At 41.6% G+C, this 20,448-nt stretch overlaps 1 protein-coding gene across 6 annotated transcripts in view; it reads right to left on the reverse strand.

Annotated features, from left to right (window-relative positions):
- chst11 (carbohydrate (chondroitin 4) sulfotransferase 11) overlaps positions 1-20,448 on the reverse strand; it is a 114,834-nt gene that overhangs the window by 13,924 nt on the left and 80,462 nt on the right. For all 6 annotated transcript variants that reach the window (XM_054800966.1, XM_054800967.1, XM_054800969.1 and 3 more), the window contains one exon: positions 11,126-11,211. In XM_054800966.1, coding sequence (XP_054656941.1) covers positions 11,126-11,211 — 86 coding nt within the window. The remainder of the gene's footprint in view (positions 1-11,125; positions 11,212-20,448) is intronic.

Genomic DNA, 20,448 nt, shown 5'->3' on the forward strand with positions numbered 1-20,448 from the left:
TCTGCACGCACACAGAAAAAAAAGAACAAAATGTCCATTTCATATTAGTGCGTCCGCATGTTATAATTGTCTTTTTATTTGAGTGTCTTGCATGTTTTTGTGCGCTGCTGTGCTATTTAATTCCAAACACAGAGGAAAGGAATCAAGCGCTTCATACATTCATTTATACGAGTATTCTTCCTTGCAGACAGTGGAGTACTTAGAAGTGGCAGGAGTGTTTAGAAATAGAGATTTGGTGTTATCTATCAATGCTGTCAAAAGGAATCTGGTATAATCAACTTTCCCTTGGGAGAAAACTGCGAGGGGAAAAACACAATGCATAGCTTTCGGAGGGGTGGAATGTCAGAGGGGGTTGTAGATGTGGTGTACGCTATGAGATCTATAAGATTCAGAGCTCCGAGCTTTTTCCTCCCTCAGACTGACCGGTAGAGTTTGTGTTTGTGTAACTGGAGGAACAACTGCTACTGGGGGGGTGGGATGTGGCGGTTCAGGTAGGACGCCACGCACGGTGGAGGCTATAGCTAGTCTAAGAGGCGAGGACCTCAAGTTTTCGTTTCCCTTTCAGACTGACAGTTCTATTTTGGGCATAAACAGAGAGACAGTTGCGACAGTTGTGACGCACCTATGACTTGTAGGGGTAGTTCCACATGGTTCCGCATCATGGCGTTGCCAAACATGTGGAGCACAAGCTCTGGACCTTGGTAATGTCTGCTTCATGTCGGACTGATGTTTATTAATATGTTCATTATCTGGCAGTCTGAAGCCATGCAGTGTGTGTGTGTGTGTGTCCGACGTCATGGCTATGAGTTCTACAAGGTCTGAACCCATCCATCCATCCATCCATCCATCCATCCATCCATCCATCCATCCATCCATCCATCCATCCATCCTCTAAGCCGCTTATCCTCATTAGGGTCGCGGGGGTATGCTGGAGTCTATCCCAGCTGACTATGGGCGAGAGGCGGGGCACACCCTGGACTGGTCGAGGTCTGAACCTTAAATAGTATTTACCTTCTTGGACTGACATTCACTTCACATGTGTGTGTGTGAGTGTGTGTGTGTGTGTGTGTGTGTGTGTGTGTGTGAGAGAACGGACCGTTGTGCGATATGACAAACAAAACAAAAGTGATATAGTGATGGGTTGTCCGACGTTAGGGCTATGGCCAATTATGAGGTCTACAAGGTCTGAACCTCAAATAGTCTTTATCTTCTCGGACTGATGTTCACTTCACGTGCGTTTGTGTGTGAGAACGGACAGACTGTTGTGCAATATGACAAACAAAAGTGACATAGCGGTGGGTTGACTGATGTCACGGCTACAGCCAACTATGAGGTTTACAATGTCCGAACCTCAGTTAGTCTTTACCTTCCTGGACTGACATTCACTTTGCGTGTGTGTGCATGTGTGAGAACAGACAGACGACTGTGCGATATGACAAACAAAAGCAATGTGGTGTTGGCATGTCCAACGTTAGGGCTATAGTCAACTATGAGGTCTACAAGGTCTGAACCTCAAATAGTCTTTATCTTCTCGGACTGACGTTCACTTTGTGTGTGTGTGTGTGAGAACGGACAGACTGTTCTGCGATATGACAAACAAAGGCAATGCAGTGGGGGTTTGTCCGACGTCATGGCGATAGCCAACCACAAAGTATGAACCTCTGTTAGTCTTTCCTGTCTTCTTTAGCCATCTGCTATGTAGTTGCCCCGGCTGCCAACCAGTGCCAACCAGGAAAGGACTACTTCTAAAACCTGATCTGTGTGCTCGCCTTGTCCTTTATTTGTAGCTAATTCTCTTGCCTACAAGTTGACAAGTTCTATAAAAAAAGATCAATATGATCTTCTGTCTCTGTGCCCTGCTCTGCTCACAGACTGGCATTCATAAGGAACGCCAGGAATAAAGATGCCAGTGTAGCATAAGTGCACCACGCATACAGTTTTTAGCTGCGTCATGATCACCTGAGCTCATGAAAAGGTCAGCAAAACAAGATACTTCCATAAAGACAAACAATGCTGAATGGCACATTTCTCCTTCCCATATTGTCCTGCACCAGCAGAGGGAGACCAGCACACGGGGATGACCACCTTCACCTTCACTCAAAACCCCAAAGAATAGCTTCTTTACTTTCATTTCACCTAAGAGGCAACTCCCCCCCCCCGATGTCCTGCTTCATATTCATGCAGCTCAGCACAAACACAGACGTCTCCTGAGCATCTCTGCTTGGAGTAGAGTCAGGGTCGGAATGCATTTTGGTTAATGAGCGCGCTGCGGAATCACCAATACGTGCTCCGTCACTGTCAGACTCCAAATGGACTTCAGTTCGGATGAAAAATTGACTCCTTCTTTAGATTCAAAGGAGTTGTCTTCTTTGTGACGTGTTACTGACCAGCACAGTGCAAACAATCAACAAAGCCGAACACAGAAACGCACACACTGGCCGCACACTTCATTAGCTACAAAGCAGAGAACGTAAAACCGCTTGTGCACACTATGGACACAGTGAACGTTGCAGCTGTTATTGTACTACAATCAATGTATGCTAAAATAATAACACATTTGTATAATTAGTTCATAATATAAACTGTAAATGCAGCATGGCCTAGTGGTGAGCATGTTGGCCACACAGTCAGGAGATCTGGAGGATCTGGGTCCATATCTCTGTTTGGGCATCTCTGTGTGGAGTTTGCATGTTCTCCTTGTGCGTGCGTGGGTTTTCTCCAGGTACTCCGGCTTCCTCCCACATTCCAAAAATATGCATTTTCCCCAGGTATGAGTGGTTGCTTGTTTTTACGTGTCCTGTGATTGGCTGGCAACCAGTCAGACTCAAGGGTGTACCCTGACTCTCGCCCAAAGTCGGCTGGGATAGGCTCCAGCATACCCCCGCGACCCTAGTGAGGACAAGCGGCATAGAAAATGAATGAATGAACAAAAAGTTTGGGATACTGTGCCGAGCTTTCGGGCGAAATTTCAGGATGATCTTAAACTGCACAATAAACTTTACAGATAAACTTAATTCGACCTTCCATAAAGTTTTCTCTGTTTCTCTACTTTTTGCACAACTCGCTGTTCTCTCGCAAGGAGCTGAAGGCCAAAATTGACAAAGGTGATCCAAAGTTGTAACGTTTTAACAGCAAGATGAAATGTAAGCCCGTTTGTCTTTTAAATGCTGTATAATGAACTAACTAATATAACTTGACATACATTCGATATTAAATGTTGTGAACATTGAAATGTTGCTATATATATATATAAAAAAAAAAAAAAAAGAAATGTTGCTATATAAAACCCTACAGGGATGCAGTGAATGGAGATAGTGTGTGTATACTTCATTCCTGCAACACAGGTAACAAACACACACAGTCATATAGCATGAAGAATGAATGCAGAATGCCATTTGTGACTAAAAAAGTGAGGTTAGTGAGTGTCGCCATGCTGTAAAAATATGGATACGAAGTAAAAGTAAGTAAAAAGTAGGTTAAAGCTTCAAAGGCAACCAGTAGAACTTGAACAAAAACTCGAAAATGTACATTTGTCCTCCCCCGCGATGCGTCTAAGATGATTTAAAACAGCCCTTCCACAGGACAAGCATGCACACGTGACTTTAAGACCAGACCGTCTGCCATTTTTTACGATAAAAATGACAAAATACGTATGCCCAGTGGCGGTTCTGGCTTGAATGACGCCCTGGGCAGACCCAAGTTCTAAGCCTTTGTAAATTTTGTTTTTTCTTTCCACCCCTGTGGCGCCACCTGGAGAATGCCGCCCTGGGCAATTGCCCATGTGGACCATAGCTAGAACCGCCACCGTATATCCCATAATCTGACCGTCTAGCAAGTTTCCTAAAAACTACTTAAAAAAAAACGCTAACGCATAATTCAATAGCAACAATGCAGTCATTTCCGGGGAATATAGCTTTAAAAGTCATACATTTACATCTAAAATTGTTTTTTTGGTTGCTCCAGGTTTCCCCCAACAGTTATAAAGTGGAACTCGTTTTATTCTCCGAAAAGAAACATTAGTTGATCACTTTAGTGTGCTGCTAAATTGGTATAATCACTGAAGGCAGCCAAGCCTCAGTGCTAACATTACTGTGGTTTCCTGGCTGGTCCAATGCAATGCAGTCATCACCTCCATTCTAAACACAGTGGGCTAGTTTTTTCGTACCTACAGTACGTACTACATATAACTATACACATAATACACATATAACAAAACAGCAAACACTAATTAATGGAGGGAGTGATGTTCAAACTGAGATATAGCAAGCGAAGACTGTTTTGTTTTATTGCAGTGAACCATACATCATTACCTGATTTGGGGTATTCACCTTAATTCAAGCTTGGGTACAAATCAAGTCTCCAGCATCCCACAATAGTGTATTGGAAGTATGCTGCCCAGTTCAGACAGTTTGAAAGTGCTTTTAGTAAACCCCACGGGAAAGACGTCGTTTTGCGTGGCTCCAAGAAGCAGTATTGCGCACTTTTTACACAAACACTGTAACTCTAACGTCATAGATGGCATATATCACATACAACAACGTAACATTATGGAGCGGGACAGGGGGACACACTAGCATAGCTATGTGAGCTATAGAGCTAACATTACATTCACTTTTTAACAGCAACTTAATGCTAGGTCAGTCTATTCGCTGCAGAAAAAAAATCCCCAAATGGTAAAACTTACAGCTCCCGTGTCTGCCGCTGACTGACAGATAGTTGGCAGTGCCTCAAGCTATATTTTTAGATGGGTAGCGAAGCCTTTTTCATAAACAAAGCTGCCCTCTGTGAAGTGACGGAGATGATAGATTTTTCTCTGTTTGGTGGCTCTAGGAAAATATATGACTGTTAAAAAGTATTTTGCATAATAGGGGATGTAGGAGAAATTGTTACATAACATAGCAGTAACAAACAATGCCATATACACAATTACACATCGTTGGTGCATATTTACACTGCTCTGTGAATACCTTTTCAAAGGAGAAACTGTGTGTGAACATCTGTGTACCACACTTGAGTGTGGGTGTGGGCGCCCCATGTGCACGTGTGCAGACCAGTGAGTGGCACATCCACAGTGTATGAGTGTCTTCTCCAAGAGAACATTGAGGATGTAATTACGGCGCCGCAGGATAAGATAATGACAAACTCGCTTTGACTTTCCCCCCTCTGAAGAATCAAAGTGCGTCGCTTCTTCTTTGGGAGGGTTTTAAGCTTTTCCTATCTTCCTGGCTCGGTTACCTCTCAGGAAGCAATCATCAGAAGAGAGCAAGGGCGAATCAAAAAAGGAGCCTTTTCTTTGCATTCATTAGCAACTGAAGTGTTTTTTTTTTTTTTTAACCAGTTTGATGGTTGATGATCGCCTGAAAGGACATAAAAAGTTAATAGTTAACTGTCAGCTATACGTTACGTTACGAGCAGGACATCTTGCCTTGAAATTCCCTTTTCCATTCCAACATATCCTACTAATGAGAGGAGCAAAGGTCCCACCGTGGATTAATGGTGCAGTTTGCTGCACTGATCTTTTTTTTTTTTTTGGTGTAAAACCAAAATGTTCAGACCAGATGAGGTCATGATGTCATCAGGCTATTTGGAGCTCCAAAAGCAAATTAAAGGGCACATTTGTTGGTACAGTGGAACATCATTTTCAGCTTCCATGCTAACATGATGCTAACAGCGGTATTTTGCACTGGCCACTAGATGTCAGTCATGTTACTGTAATGTTTGGTGACACACACAAAACACAACAGCCTTTACTGAAGGTTTGACTTATTTCACAAGAGGCACAATAACCTAATCTAATCTAATCAAATCCCTATTAAAAACACAGGCTACTGTTGTGGCTGGTACCTATGCAAAGCTGATACTCAACTGGGAACCACCGACGTCGCTACTTGTCTGCCCATCATTCTGCTCCCCTAGGGAACACCTTTACAGTAACACACACAAGCACAAGTCTTATTTAGGTTTTAAATGGGATATTGACTCATTTTATACATAATATATTGGGAAATAGGCATTTAAAGGTGACTATAGGGGTGTTATTTCATGTCTAGAGGTCTCTAATAATGTTAAAAAATGTATTTATAAGGCCGTAAACAGGTTTTCTATGATTAACTACAAAAATATTCCATTTATAAAGAAGGAATCCTACTTGACGACTGTATTAATAAAATGACAAGACGCCAACCGATAAATGTACGCTAACCGAGGCAAATTTTTTACGTACATTTTTTGACGTAAACCAAAAACGCTACCAGGGGGACTGATCCCTGCAGTGATCCCGTAGCCTGTGCGTCATCGTTGCACAATGGGGTGTAAACAAAGAATAATAGAAGTGTAAAGGTGACTATAGGGGTGTTATTTCATGTCTCCAGGGCTCTAATCATGGTTTTTAAATCGTATTTAGAAAGTCATAAACAGATTTTCTATGCTCTAACTACAAAAATATTCAATTTATTAATATTGAATCCTACTTTGTGGAAATTCACTTATTGCGGTCGGGTCTGGAACCAATTCACCGCGAGAAATGATCATCACGACCCACACAGAGGAAGCATGCATATACTGTAACATTTGTCCATTTACGATATTTCCTACACTTCAGAGAAACTATCAGCTTTCATTCTAGAACCTTCAGCACCACTTATCATAAGAGTTAGATCATTTGGCCCACAGCTTGTTATTTTTATTGGCCCTCGGTGTACTCTGTTCTTCTGTTTGACAAATATCTCTTGACTGATATTTCTTGATTAAACCTTCTAACATTCCATGCTACAAAACATTCATCCCATTAAAACTATTTTCTATGCCGCTTATCTTCATTAGGGTCGCGGGGGTATGCTGGACAGCTGACTTCGGGCGAGAGGCGGGGTACACCCTGGACTGGTCGCCAGCCAATCGCAGGGCACATACAGACAAACAGTCATTCACACTAACATTCATACCTATGGACAATGTAGAGTCGCCAATTAAGCTAACATGCATGTTTTTTGGAATGTGGGAGGAAACCGGAGTACCTGGAGAAAACACGCACACGCACGGGGAGAACATGCAAACTCCACACAGAAATGCCAAGTGGAGATTGAAACCTGGATCTTCCCAATCTCCTGGCTGTGTGGCCAACATGCTAACCACTCAGCCACCGTGCGGCCTGCTACAAAACACGTAATAACAATAACAATAAATAATTGTGGAGGGAAATTGCAAAGTAAGTACACACATAATACATCAGCACTGACAGATATAATTAAATAGTAAGCACACAATGCTACAATCTCATTAGTACAATAAGGGCAGAATGTTATTGAATAATAGAATAAATACAATTTGTCGATATTTATTATTATTGATAATGTACAAGATAACAGCATATGCACTAAAGTTGACAACTGTAACCATGCAACACTATTCAAATACTGTATTTTAATTGTGGACATGCATCGTTACTTCCAATAGACTATTGGAAGTGTTATCTTACACAACCGTAAAACCAAGAAAGCAAAGCTTCGGAGACTTTCCCCTCCATTTCTTGATCTTTTTTCAGGACATTAGCACTTGAAACAGCCTCAATTCCATTAGTGCCCACATTAGCCTTGAGTCATCCTCCATGATACTCACTCGCGCTGAGACCTCGCATACATTTGCACATCATTTTCTCCAGCCCACGTCCTCATCTCTGAATCAGCATTTAATTGTGTCTATGACGCAGTAATAACAGTGTCTCCATGCCAGTCTGATTACTGGTAGCAAGACCACTATTTCCACTGCGGGGAGAGCGGACTCGTTCGGGGAAAAAAAAGTAGTTTCCTCCCAAGGGTTTTCATGAAAGCTGATAACATTTGAGGCCACTTGCTTTTAGCAATTTGGATTTTAATTATGATTAGTGAAATGTGTTGCCGCAGACAGTGTTTAGCTTTACTGTAATCCAGAGATTCGATGTTGACTAATCTTCCTAAAGCAACAATATACAATAGCTTTACATTCCAATATTAGCTTCAAAATAAATGTCACAGTACACTGGCTTATAATAAGCACAATGGTGTTATTTATTTTTGGTTCACTGCTTTAATGGTGTACAATATTTAGTAGCCAGGCTCTGTTAGCACTAATGTCGGCACTGTGCTTTTAATTCCAGGACATGATGTTACAGCATCAAAAAGCTTTTTAGCATGTATTTGTTTGTTTGTGGTGGCCCGCCACAAACACATTTGGACCGCCACAGATACATTTGGCGCTACCTTTATTGTTTGTTTTTTTTATTTTTTAGATATAACATGACCTGTTTGCCCTCACTCACAAACACATTATAATGGGATAGATCATGGAGAGATCATCATTACAACTCCATGCAGTAGATGGCAGTCTGATATATATCATGATACAGTATATAACAATCAATATAATAATAAATAAATAATAATAAACACAAATAAACATAAGATAAATTCAAGACTCTTCTTGTTTGTATTTTGCAAACATACACAGCTCGGTGCATTGTTTGCGTTTCTTACTCAGTCCGTTCCATAATTTGGTTCCACATACTGAAATGCTGTGGGTTTTTAGCGTTGTTCTCGCGTATAAGTGTTTTAAGTTTAGTTTTCCCCTTAGATCATACTTCTCATCAAGTTAACCACTTGAGAGGATCCTCACTCTGGCACCCTACAAGTCAAAAGTGGTTGTCATAAAGATGTATGAGCACACACACACACACACACACACACACACACACACACACACACACACACACACATTGAAAAACTCTTGACCTCAAGCACCCTTCTAAAGTTTACTCTGGCTGCAGCCAACCTCCCCCCTGTGCACACACAACGATATGAATGGGACTTCACATGGGTGAGGTGTGGAAAAATCCTGCGCTGAAAATGAGGTGTGCCTTTGTGCCCCTCGTCTAATCTCAGACTTTATAAAAAAAACACACACACAAAAAAACAAAGACACATTGTGATAAATGGCCATCGTAGAGAAAAAAGAACATGGGAATTATTGAGGACTGGAAGTAGGAGGGCAGAGAAAAAGGGAGGGTTGGTTGCAGAGGAAAAGCGTCACACTGACGTATGATTTATCATGAAGCACACACAGAAGAGGAGCTGAAACTATCCAATCCATCACTATGATAGCATCACCTTGGGCTGTGTGCCCATCAGCTACACGACTAAACTACTGATGGACTTGCAGTGCCCTCTGGACAAACTCCCATCCTGTAGGTGGCAGTAGATTCAAAAGTGGGTGCCAACACTTCGTAAGACTCATGCCAGCTACTGGACATGGCCCTGATGCAAGCAGACTAATCCAAACATGATTCACACCCTGGCTATCGAATGAGTGTCTTAAGGTGGAAATGACACAAGAAAGTGGCAACAGACTGTAGGAAGTTATGTTAAGAGATCATTTCATTTAAGAACTTATCACCTAAACCGCAATGAGGACGGGACGTTAAGTAGTTCTGGAAGAGCTTGGATTTATGTCGCCATTGTCTTGCTGCAGGATTAAGCAAAAGGTGCTCCTTGGTGCTGCAGAATGCTGTGGTAGCCATTTTGGTTCAGGATGTTCTAAAATGTTTGACCGGTCGTGTGTAACTACTTAATTATTCTAACTTTAATAATGATTTGGAGTGCTTGAGAAAGTGGAAAGAAAAACATAGCTCTCTTTGACCACATTGTCATTGACTAACAAGTATGTTGCACGACACAGCAGCAACAGAACCAATGTTGTAATGGCGGTAAGGAGCAAACTGCTGAGCCAACATGAATAGTTCATTGTAAACAACAGTACAGCAAGTGTAACTAGCATGGGTTTCACACCAACATTTTAGAGCATAGATAAAGCAGCTGGATGCTGCTACCGCCATCTTGTGGATTTAATCAAAAAAATCAGGAGGTTGCCTACAGCCACAGTTTTAGTGCCAACGTTTTTTGACCTGGCGCTAATTAGAAACCCTGGCGGTTATTTGTTTTTTGTCTTTTGTAGACCACACGCCTGACTTTTCATTGTTTTTTATTTCCATGTCACATATTATTCATATCATTTTTCACTGCACCTCTACCTGTGGGGCCTGTAGGTCACAGCACTACTTGGCCCCGATGCAAGCAGACTGGAACGGAAGAATGGCCGAAGCAGTAGACTCAGTTTGATACAGGCAACAATACCATAATACTGCATTATCGTAGGTAGTAATAACACCAGCAATTGCCCTTTTGATGGATCTCTACCACTATCCTTATACCGTTATTGTTGCTATTTATATTGATATTGCAATTGTCGTGTGCCTTGTCTTTTCTGATCCCAGCAAAACCTTAAACCTGCTAGGTGCCTTTGTTGGGCCACACCTCTGACAGATGGTCGAACATAGTGAGAACAAATGAGAGCCGATGAAGGTCAGGCGAGACAGGCAAAGAGATACACGAGGTGAGAGCAGATGTGTTAGTAAACAAGTAGGGGTGTCCCGATACATTGATCACAAATATCGGTCCGATGTCAGCCAAAAAACATTAAAACATTAAAAAAAAAACATTATCGGATTATATTAGCCTGCATGTAAAATCTCAGATACTGGCAGCCAATACAATCAGTCCATTCCAGACTCCATACCAGAACATCCAGCAGCAGCCCTTCTATTTAGCATGCAGAACCCATGTGATCGCAGCAACAGTGTGTGCTAGCGTGTTTAGCAAGGAGTACGAGCAATGTCGGCAGTGTGGCTGTGTTTTTCCGTTCCAGCTGAGTGCAAAATTTGTCATGCACAAGTTTCCCGTGGTGGCACATAACGGGGGAAATTTAATACGAGCAACCTCATCGCGCATTTGAAGAAGGATTTTCGCAAGTGTGAGAAACTCCCACGAGACTCTGTTGTCGATAAAACGACACACCTGATCAATAAGTAAATGAGTCAGTTTTCTCATACCTGCTGTTGCTGACTGTAGGTATGACTGTACGCTGAGTGATATCACTTGATATAAGCCTTTTACTAGCATTCCACACTACAGTAAACAAATAGACAAGTATGTATATTGTCTGTGCTGATGGGCCGATATTGAAGGCTGCAATACCAGAATCGGATGGGAAGTGAAAAAGTTGCATCGGGACACGCCTACAGTATAAACGAGCATCCTACCTGTGAGGGGTTGTAGAGCTCCTGAAGGGCGTTGCGGGACCCTTTCCTACAGCAGCCTTCCACCACAAAGGGGTTCCTGCGCATGACTGCAAAACACAGAGGAGAAACATAATTTGAAAAACAAGTACAGAATGTTGAGCAGTTTCGACTTTTCCAGCTCAGAAACACTGATAACACCATCAACATCAAATGGATGGTGCAGTTCGCTTAAGTTTCCTTGTCCTTGTCATCCGTCATGGATTGCGAGCGGGAGCGGGAGTTGAATTTTTAATCCAAGCCCTGAAGCCGGTTTCACTTCGCACGATGAAATTCAGTAGGCATGTCTGCCACGAGTAGAGGCACAAAAAAGTCTCAAGAACCCTTGCTGTAAAACAAGCAAGAAGTGTGCCATTTCGGTGTGAAGAGCCTATTTCTGGGTCATTTTGTCTATTTTCAAGGATCTTTCTAAAGCTAACTAGTCCTAGACGATTTGTTTAATTGCTACCAAATTTGAACCACGCATACTCGACAGATGGGCGGAGCAAAACTGAACCCGTTATTGTTTTTGTCAGTGTTTGCGGGAGGAGAATCTCCGCAAGAACATTAGAGCTTGACCAAAACCTCTTGGGTGTGATGACGATCACACCCTGAAGCGATTCATTAATCACAGGTAAATACTGTAGTATGTAAGGCCTGAACGACCAGTGGGCAGAGCATAGCGGTGAAGATTAGCTTTCGCAAATTTTCAACCACATGGTGGGTTATTGCCCCGGCTCACAACCTGACCTTATGTTGAGTTGTTTCCGTGCTTCAGAAATGTGTCAAAAACTGTCAAAACTGCATTCCGGATGCAAGGGCTCACTGGATTTGTAATATGGTCGGCAATTATAACACTAGGATGATACAAGAGTACACATGATAAAGTGCTTCTTCAATATTGAAGAATACTGAAAAATGAAAGGATGCAAAGGCATCTTTGATATTTTGTAAGCCAACACATTGAGATGTGCTAAGAAGTGATATGTAGATCACCTTTGTAACATATCTGAAATGTAGGTGAAATACTACTAAAATGACCTTTTTTCTATAATAATACAAGTTTATTCTTGTAAAATTGGCACTTCTGTTCTTCATTCGAATATGACTAATATTTTGACTTTATTCCCGTAAAATTACAGCTGTTTTTTTCCATTTCTGCTGATTTTTAAAATTTTCCAACTGTTTCATTTCAGCTTTTTCAGCTTTCCTCTTGTAAATTTTCTTCTTGCAATTATAACTTGATATCTTTTACAAAAATAATGTTTTTTTTCTTTATTTCAACATTGTTACTGAAATTATATTTTTCCTCATTTTACAAGTTTATTCTCATATTTTTTCAAATTAGAAATAATTTTTTTTCCTTGGAATATTTTGACTTTACTCTGGTAAAATTTCTGCTGTTGATTTTTTTTTGTATAGTTTTCCAAATATTTCAACTTCTTTTCTCCTGATATTTTGAGTTTATTCCCATGTTATACATTTTCCACCAACCTAAGTTTCCAAAAATTGCAACTTTATTTATTGTTTTTGACTTAAAAAAATTCATATTTCAACGTCATGCTACTAAAATGACATTTTTCCTCAGACTGTTACTTTATTCTTGAGATATTATGACTTTTTTCCTTGCTAGATTTCAACTCTTCTCTTAATATTTAGACTTTTCATAGATTTTCCCATTTTTGCTGCTGTTTTTTTTTTTTTATTTTCTTTGTTAAATTACATTTTTAGACTGTGCGGCGGGCCAATGAAATCACAGCCACGGTCCGCAAATGGCCCCCGGGCCGTACTTTGGACACCCCTGCTATGGATCTTGGGGAAACAAATGTGTGTACAAAATGGCTCAAAGTCATAGTGGTACCTTTAAAATACCTCTTCAACTGACTTCTGAAGAACTACATTTGAGAAGTTAAAAAAGGAAGCTCCCCCTGCGGATATCAACAGAAGCTTTCACCTTTCCTGCGAGTGGCATCAGAATGCAAGCAGATAGTTTGCCGAGTACAAAGCCACGCAGTTCATTTGGCTGGATGTGACACACAGCACAAGCCTCCATCCCTACTAAAAAGCCCTATCCTATTACTCTTGGTGGAAAAACACTGACGAATGACGCAGAAGGAAAGAAAATAATCCACTAATGAGAGTCAAAATTAGATTTTTTTTTTTTATTTGCATGCCTCATGTTCATGGATGAGCATATGTTGCTTCCATCGAGACACCTGAATAATTTCTGGATAGATTTCCATTCATGCGCATGTCTGTTGGTTAACCTCACTTGACGGTGTTATGCTAAAACATCTAAATTCTTTTTCCTTTGGTTTGTGGGAGGGTAAGAGAAAAGGCACTCGGGGAGAACATGCAGCCTTGAGGGAAACCCACACTTCATTACGAGGTTGAATTAAATATCAAGATGGTGTTTACCACTCTATTAAATTCCGTTAGAAACCCTTCTAAATGTTGCTTGGCTATCTCCAAATTGCACCCAACAATGTTCTCCTTGTCATCAATAATGTGAACCTCGTGTTCAAAGTTCCGTGCTGATTGTAAAATTGGATATGCTGGCTGGCATGAAAAAAAGCAATTAAAGAAAGTAGGACAAGATTTAAATTCAAACGCACATCTGCTGTGTCGCTGATAGAATCCATATTTGTTCGTTCCGTGCACCTGCATGTGCGCTCAACTGTCAATTTACAAATCTGTTGACTGCAAACATGCAAATCTGTCTCCGTCTTCACGCCAGTACCCACTCGCTTTTGGCAGGAGGGATGGTGTCGCCTGTGAATGTCATGGCATCCTATTTGTGCTGCGGTGGTTCAAATTGGAAGAATGCGGCGGGGTAAGCTAACTCTGCGTGAACCGCAACTGCCGTAACGGGCCCGAACACCGTGACCTTTAAACGCCGCGGGGAGCAAAGCGAGGCGCGATGCCTTTCCCGTCCACACTAACAGGCTGAATTACCATTGAGACTGGGGAAAGAAGAGTGTAGCAGCTATCTGCTTGTGTGAGTGACTGCGCCGTGTGGTGCTGATAGGTCACAGAGCTACGGTTGACACCTATCTGTTCGCACCTGCGAGCCGGCTGTTAATGATGATGGATGTCAAAATAAATTAAGATGAAGGTGAATAACAACACATTCAACCGTGCTAGAGTTTTTAACGGCTCTGTTTGCAGTATGCAGTATCGCTGTCTACTTGATGCTTGAGGCAGGTGAACGTGCTTCCTCTGCATTCATTGCAATTTTGTGATCAGTGGAAGGGAAACAAGGAAGATAAATGCATTCTTTGCATCTGACCATCTTGAATATCATTCAAAACTAGCGGGATTCTTGAGTCAATATAGTGCAATATTCCACAGTTTGATCAAAATCAGTAAAGAAATGTGACTGTTAGAAAGGAAACAAGAAACACGAACAAGGATTTTTTTTAACTTAGCAACACTGGCTGTCTTGAATCAGATGTCACGCAAAGCTCGCTGCATGATCCCTCGTTTGATCAAATAAGTACATTGATATTGTATGTAGTGTATGTATAGCTGACTGGTGGAAAAGGGACAATGGACATGAAAAGATTCATGAGTTTTGCTATGCTGGCTATCAGTCCGATATCATTAAAAACCAGTAGGATTCTTGCACTGACATGAGCGTTTTAATGCAGTATTGTAATTATCAGCATGCTGCACTGTCATAAAATGCCTACCCTACTCACATGGACGTTTACAGTGGTTTTAACCTATTTCTTAAACACCACACACACACGCAAGCTTTAAGGTACATGACCACACACACATATTCCCCAAAAACAGACAATAGTGGAGCTGTGTAATCCGCCTATTGTGTTGCATTCCTATTGTGCTAATCCAAAAACATTGTGACTCTTGATTGTAGAGAGGTGTAACCATGGAAACCATATCACTTTAAGTGTATCAATCAGGAATTAAGGAAACACTAAATAAGTAAATAGAGTATTTTTGTCACATAATGGACTAAATAATACAGTACCTTTGGTGCAAATAGTACTTCTATTGTCATGGACTTCTTGTAGTCAGCGGTTGATGAGTAAACCCTTTAAAGAACCCTTCCCCACTGCGTCACTCTTCACCCTCCCTCCTCCCTCCATGATGCTGATGGTGTTTTTGGCAGCCTAAACACCAGCTGCCCACTGCACACCCTGGAGTTAACAGACCAGGAGGTGCACCGCCATCAATGCAGAAACCTCAGCTCGGATCGTCACGTGCCGCTCCATCCCCTCGCCTTTCGCTGTAATCATGCTGCTGAAATTGCTCAAAAACGTTTCCATTTTGCATTTATTAGCCCTTGTAAACAGAAGCTGGGCGGCTTCCAGCTCCGATCCCAAGCTTTGCGTCCTATAGTAAAAAATTTATCACAGCTTTCTATTTAGCGGCATCGCAACCACGGAGGTCAGCATTAGACAGACTTGACAATAAAACGTTAACTACTTGTCTGTCTTAGCTTTAAGGGGAAAGGACAAAGCAGTGGCATCCCATCATAAGCACCAGCCAGTGATGCATCTGCCAATAAACCAGCACTGAAAACATCATAAATCATGAGGAACACGGGCCAATGATGGTAACTAATGATTGTAGATGATCACAACACCATAGTGGACATCCTACAATGCTTATTATATACTATGTGTGCATGTATGAAGTTTCTATTAGAGGAAATAGCTTTATATCTTTTTATAACAATATTAAATCATGTCATATAGTAGATCCCGCTCCTATTCCCGCTTCGGCATTCACTCATATTTCCACACACGAACGTTCCTTCTCCTCACAATGACAGCATTATGTCAATTTCCTCGAGATTTGGTGTTATTGACCAAGTCCGCGATTCCGTTATCACTCACAGGCCCTACGCATAGCACTCGCTTGCGTCTCTTTGGTTCCACCGTTTCTGGTTCACCCTGAACAGTTTTTATTCTGTGATCGCTTTCTTTGCCTTGTTCAAGACAGTAGCGCCACCTAGTGTTTAAACAAAGAAGTACAAAAGCGTTACATCCTTGTTATATGTGGGCCATCGACCATTACAAGTATATTTATAGACTTTGATGCAGGCTGGTTCAAAATAGATGGTAGTAGTAGTTTTAATAGGCCATTTTAGGGCTTTTTATGGGTCCATTATTCTGGGTTTTCGCCATTCAGAGGGGTCTTGGGATGTAGCCCTTGTGAATAGGGGGATCTACTGTATATATTTGTTTCATATTTTTTCCCCAAAATGAATGACATAGCAAATCTTAAAATATATATCAAGTGCAACTCTAGATTCAATTAAATTAATTGTGACAGTCAGGTCCCTAATCCAATAAAAGATCCAATAAAAGTCCATCCAACAAAAGATGAAATTGGAAAAAATGGGCATGGAAAATACTTTTTGGGTAGGACTCATCATTTGACCTGGTTATAGATCAAGTTGTGATGTGATTTAGAAATATGCATTTTTTAAAAACAAACTCTCTTCAGCGCAATAGTAATTTATTGACGGTCCCTAGTATAAACAACCAGCGGTTAGAACAGCACTTCCTGTGCGAGCAGTGGCGGAGCCAGAGCATTACTCACATAGGGGTGGCAATAAGTTGATACCTGAAATGTCTAGATGGCCAATGGGGTGGTCGGAGAGTGACCAAAGGGTGGACACGGCCACCACGTAGCCACCACTAACTTCACTACGGTACTCTACGGACATGTCTGCATGGTGGTGTTGCGTTTTCTTTTTCTTGTGGGCAGCGGGAGCCGAGGGGCATCCAGCTCTGATGTGCATTACTGCACCTCCCACACTGGAGTGTGGCCCTGAGTTAGGAACGTGATACAGCAACCGAATCGGCCCGATCTCGTGGCGGAAGCCGATATTATCCGATCTTCAAAATACACCGGATCGGCAGCCGATCCCGATCTTGAAGATCGGATCTGGACGTCCCTAGTGTGCACCAGTCCAGGGTATATCCTGCCTGTCGCCAGAAGACAGCTGCGATAGGCTGCAGCGTACCCGCGATCCGGTATAGCGGTATAGACAATGGTGCTGCCAGTGGAAGTGTGTGCTTTTCTCTGCCAGTAACAATAAGAAGAACGGTTAGATTTCATGTTCTCGATAAAGCTCACGATGATATTAAATCATCACATGAATGGTTTACATTAAAATCAGCAACTGTAGATTACTGGCTAGCTATAACGACGCAACTTTGACTTAGCTGTATTATTTCAGTGGAATTACACTATGACATCACTGCAAATGTCCCAATAAATACACATGCAACATCTTCCTCAAAACATTACATTCATTAATTAAGGTCGACATAAAAAACAAAAAAAAAGGCCGAACACATGCACTTTTTCCCGAAAATCACACACAACATCTGCCGTCATCTATCAGCAAAGGATTAGGGGCCGCTGGAGGAAGATTAATCTGAGCCACACATACATCAACTGGCACACACAAAAGTGACAGGACACTACTTCCTCCAAGATGTGCGTGTGTGTGTGTGTGTGTGTGTGTGTGTGTGTGCGTGTGTGTGCCCAAGTGCTGCAACCTCATTGCGACCGAATGCACAAGCGGTGCCTAGAATTAGAGATACAGGTGATTAGGGATGTTGGCACAACTTCATTTGACAAAGCACCCTAAGAACTCGGAGGAAGTGAATTGAGCACATGAGTGTGTGTATGTGTGTGTGTGTGTGTGTGTGTGTGTGTGTGTCTGTGTGCAAAAAAACAATCAAGTCTGTAGTGAAGGTTGGCTGCGTATGGCTGTTCCTGGGTTGCGTTGTAATCCCCTTAATGATGATTACGAACACTGCGATAATACACAAGCAATTTGGGCTTCAGCGCTCCTCACCTGAGGCACACAGCGCGGGTGAGACATGATCAGATATCACTTGGCACTGCTTTTACAGTACATGCAGCTTTAGATACATCCCGATATCCTGATGTAGTTATTTATTAAAGCGCTACTAATGCTGACTGAGCATTGGTTGGGTTGCTGTGTTGTGCAACATCCTTGTGAATACATGACCATGCGGTCAAATAGAGCCTCGTTTTCCTTCTCATGCACTCCAAATCATTATTAAGTTAATACAAATTAGTTTTTACATATAATGAGTTGTCAAAATGTGGAAATAACAGCCTTACTGCGATTATACGCCCACTTCCAATTAACGCCGCCTTCTCTATAATGAGAGCATTTACGGGGACGTAATACCAAGATAAATCCATTTTGTGGCTTTCATAAATAAATAAAGATATTTCCATCTGCAGCCAATATGAAACATCAACCAATGTTCTCTAAACTCCTCTATACTATAACATTAAGAACTGAATGATTTATTCTGCTGTGAATGTTGGCGCAAAGCATTTGACCTTAATGTTGCATTAAATGGAATTAAGAAAACATGTTTTGATGACTAAAATTTTGCTTTACAAGTCCTCAGCATAGGTAGTTGACTTAAGGTAAGGCTATTTTAAACACTCTTAACTGTCATACAAGTGTAAAAATAAAACGTAATAGCATTTACACACCTATAATAATTATACCCATCGTTCACAGTCCTTATGTGAGACATGAGCACGCGTCGTTCCCTTTTCTGGGCATTCTAAAGAGAGAAAAACAGCTTGCATGAGGCAGGTGACAATGCATGTAGTAATGGGAAGTCCTCCAAAAAAAAATAAGCTCCAACAATGTTCCATTCACGTAATGTGACCTGTATATTAACCAAGCTACAGCGACATTGCTATTGCAGAAGGTGAAATTGAAGAACTACTTTTCTGGCGTAGTGACACAGCACCTCAGCCACTGCATAGAGGTCACGTAAGCTACTGGAGTTGCTGCACGGCCTGTGAGTTTGAATTGAATTTACCAGCTCAACGGGGAGAGATACAGTCATGACGTTTTTATTTCGTCAATGGAACGATTAGTGCTACATGCTAACGCTATGAGAATGTGTTTAGTGTTTCACTACAGCTGGATCTGCCTAGTTATTCTCTGTCAGGGGCGGTGACTCTCACAAAGTCTGCCATGATTAGTGGTAGCAAACACTCTCCATGCTGCTGCTGTTGTTGACAGAAGTAGCGTCGGTTGCGATGAGCGCGGTGAAATCAATGCGCCCGGGAAGGAAGTTCCGCTAATGCTTAACCAAAATACAGCAAAATACTGTAAGTATCATGAATGTACCTGTTACTACATGGTCACAGCATGTATATAAAAACTTTGTTGGAGAGTTTTTAGAGGTGTTTTAATAAAGGGCTTTATAGGCGGAACAGGTGAATCCCATTACATTACATTTTTAGCTGCCTCGTGCTAGCAGTTTTTCAATATTTAGAACGTACAGAAAAGAGAACTAGTTGTGTTCATGTCTCACATAAGGACTGTGGATGATGGGCGAAAACCCCCCCAAAAAGTGCATTTTTCCTTGAAGTCTTAATAGTGGCTGTGAAGAAAGCAACAAAACACTCCAACCTTCAATAACAAGTTAGGTCTTGTGTGACACTTTTTACGACTTGGTTTTCTCTGAAAATTGCAACTTCAAGGGCATTCATCTTTAGAAGTCCCACAAAAAACAACAAAAAAAACAGTACATCTTGTGGTTGAATGGACTCAAATGTGAAAACTTTTCTAGCCATTTGAACACATCAGATCCGCCGACTGAACTAGTTTCAAAAGAGGTGAGTGAGATCAAGTAGAGTCAGCGAGCGGGGAGATAAGTTTCACTTACTTAGACAGCCTCTGCCCCATGCCGCCGCAGGCTTTCATTCATTTAACATGAGGGGGATTCCATTATTGATGCGCTGCTCTTTTGCACAGTGGTAATACTGTATGTACTGCATGCAGACCACCTGAGCTGCTTCCTGACAACCAGCTATGTAAATGATCATTTAACTAATGCTTGTATTCACACATCACTCTGAGGTGCGTATGGGGGTGATTTCACAGGGGCTCGGATGAACATAAACATAATGAACACCCTCATTACCATGATGATCATGATGAAGAATTACTTGAAACAGCAAATGCAATATTTTGTAGCTCCGTTTCCAAATGGCTTCATGATGATAATACTAACCACTGTGTGTCGTTTTCTTCAAATAATAATATCTGGCCGTGTCAGACAAGCTACAACAATGCCAACACCTTTGGTGACTTTTAGTAAATGAAGTCACCAGGGGACTCGAGTGGCGGCTCCGCGGTGTGATACAAATGAAATAAAAATCCCATTTGCAAAACTGCTGAGCTAACTCGTTACAGGCATCATCGTCCTTTAGCAGCTGTCTACACTCAGAGCGAGTAAGCACTTCACATCTGTTTT

Source organism: Dunckerocampus dactyliophorus, chromosome 15, assembly GCF_027744805.1.
Source record: "Dunckerocampus dactyliophorus isolate RoL2022-P2 chromosome 15, RoL_Ddac_1.1, whole genome shotgun sequence".
Classification (NCBI taxonomy): Eukaryota; Metazoa; Chordata; class Actinopteri; order Syngnathiformes; family Syngnathidae; genus Dunckerocampus; species Dunckerocampus dactyliophorus.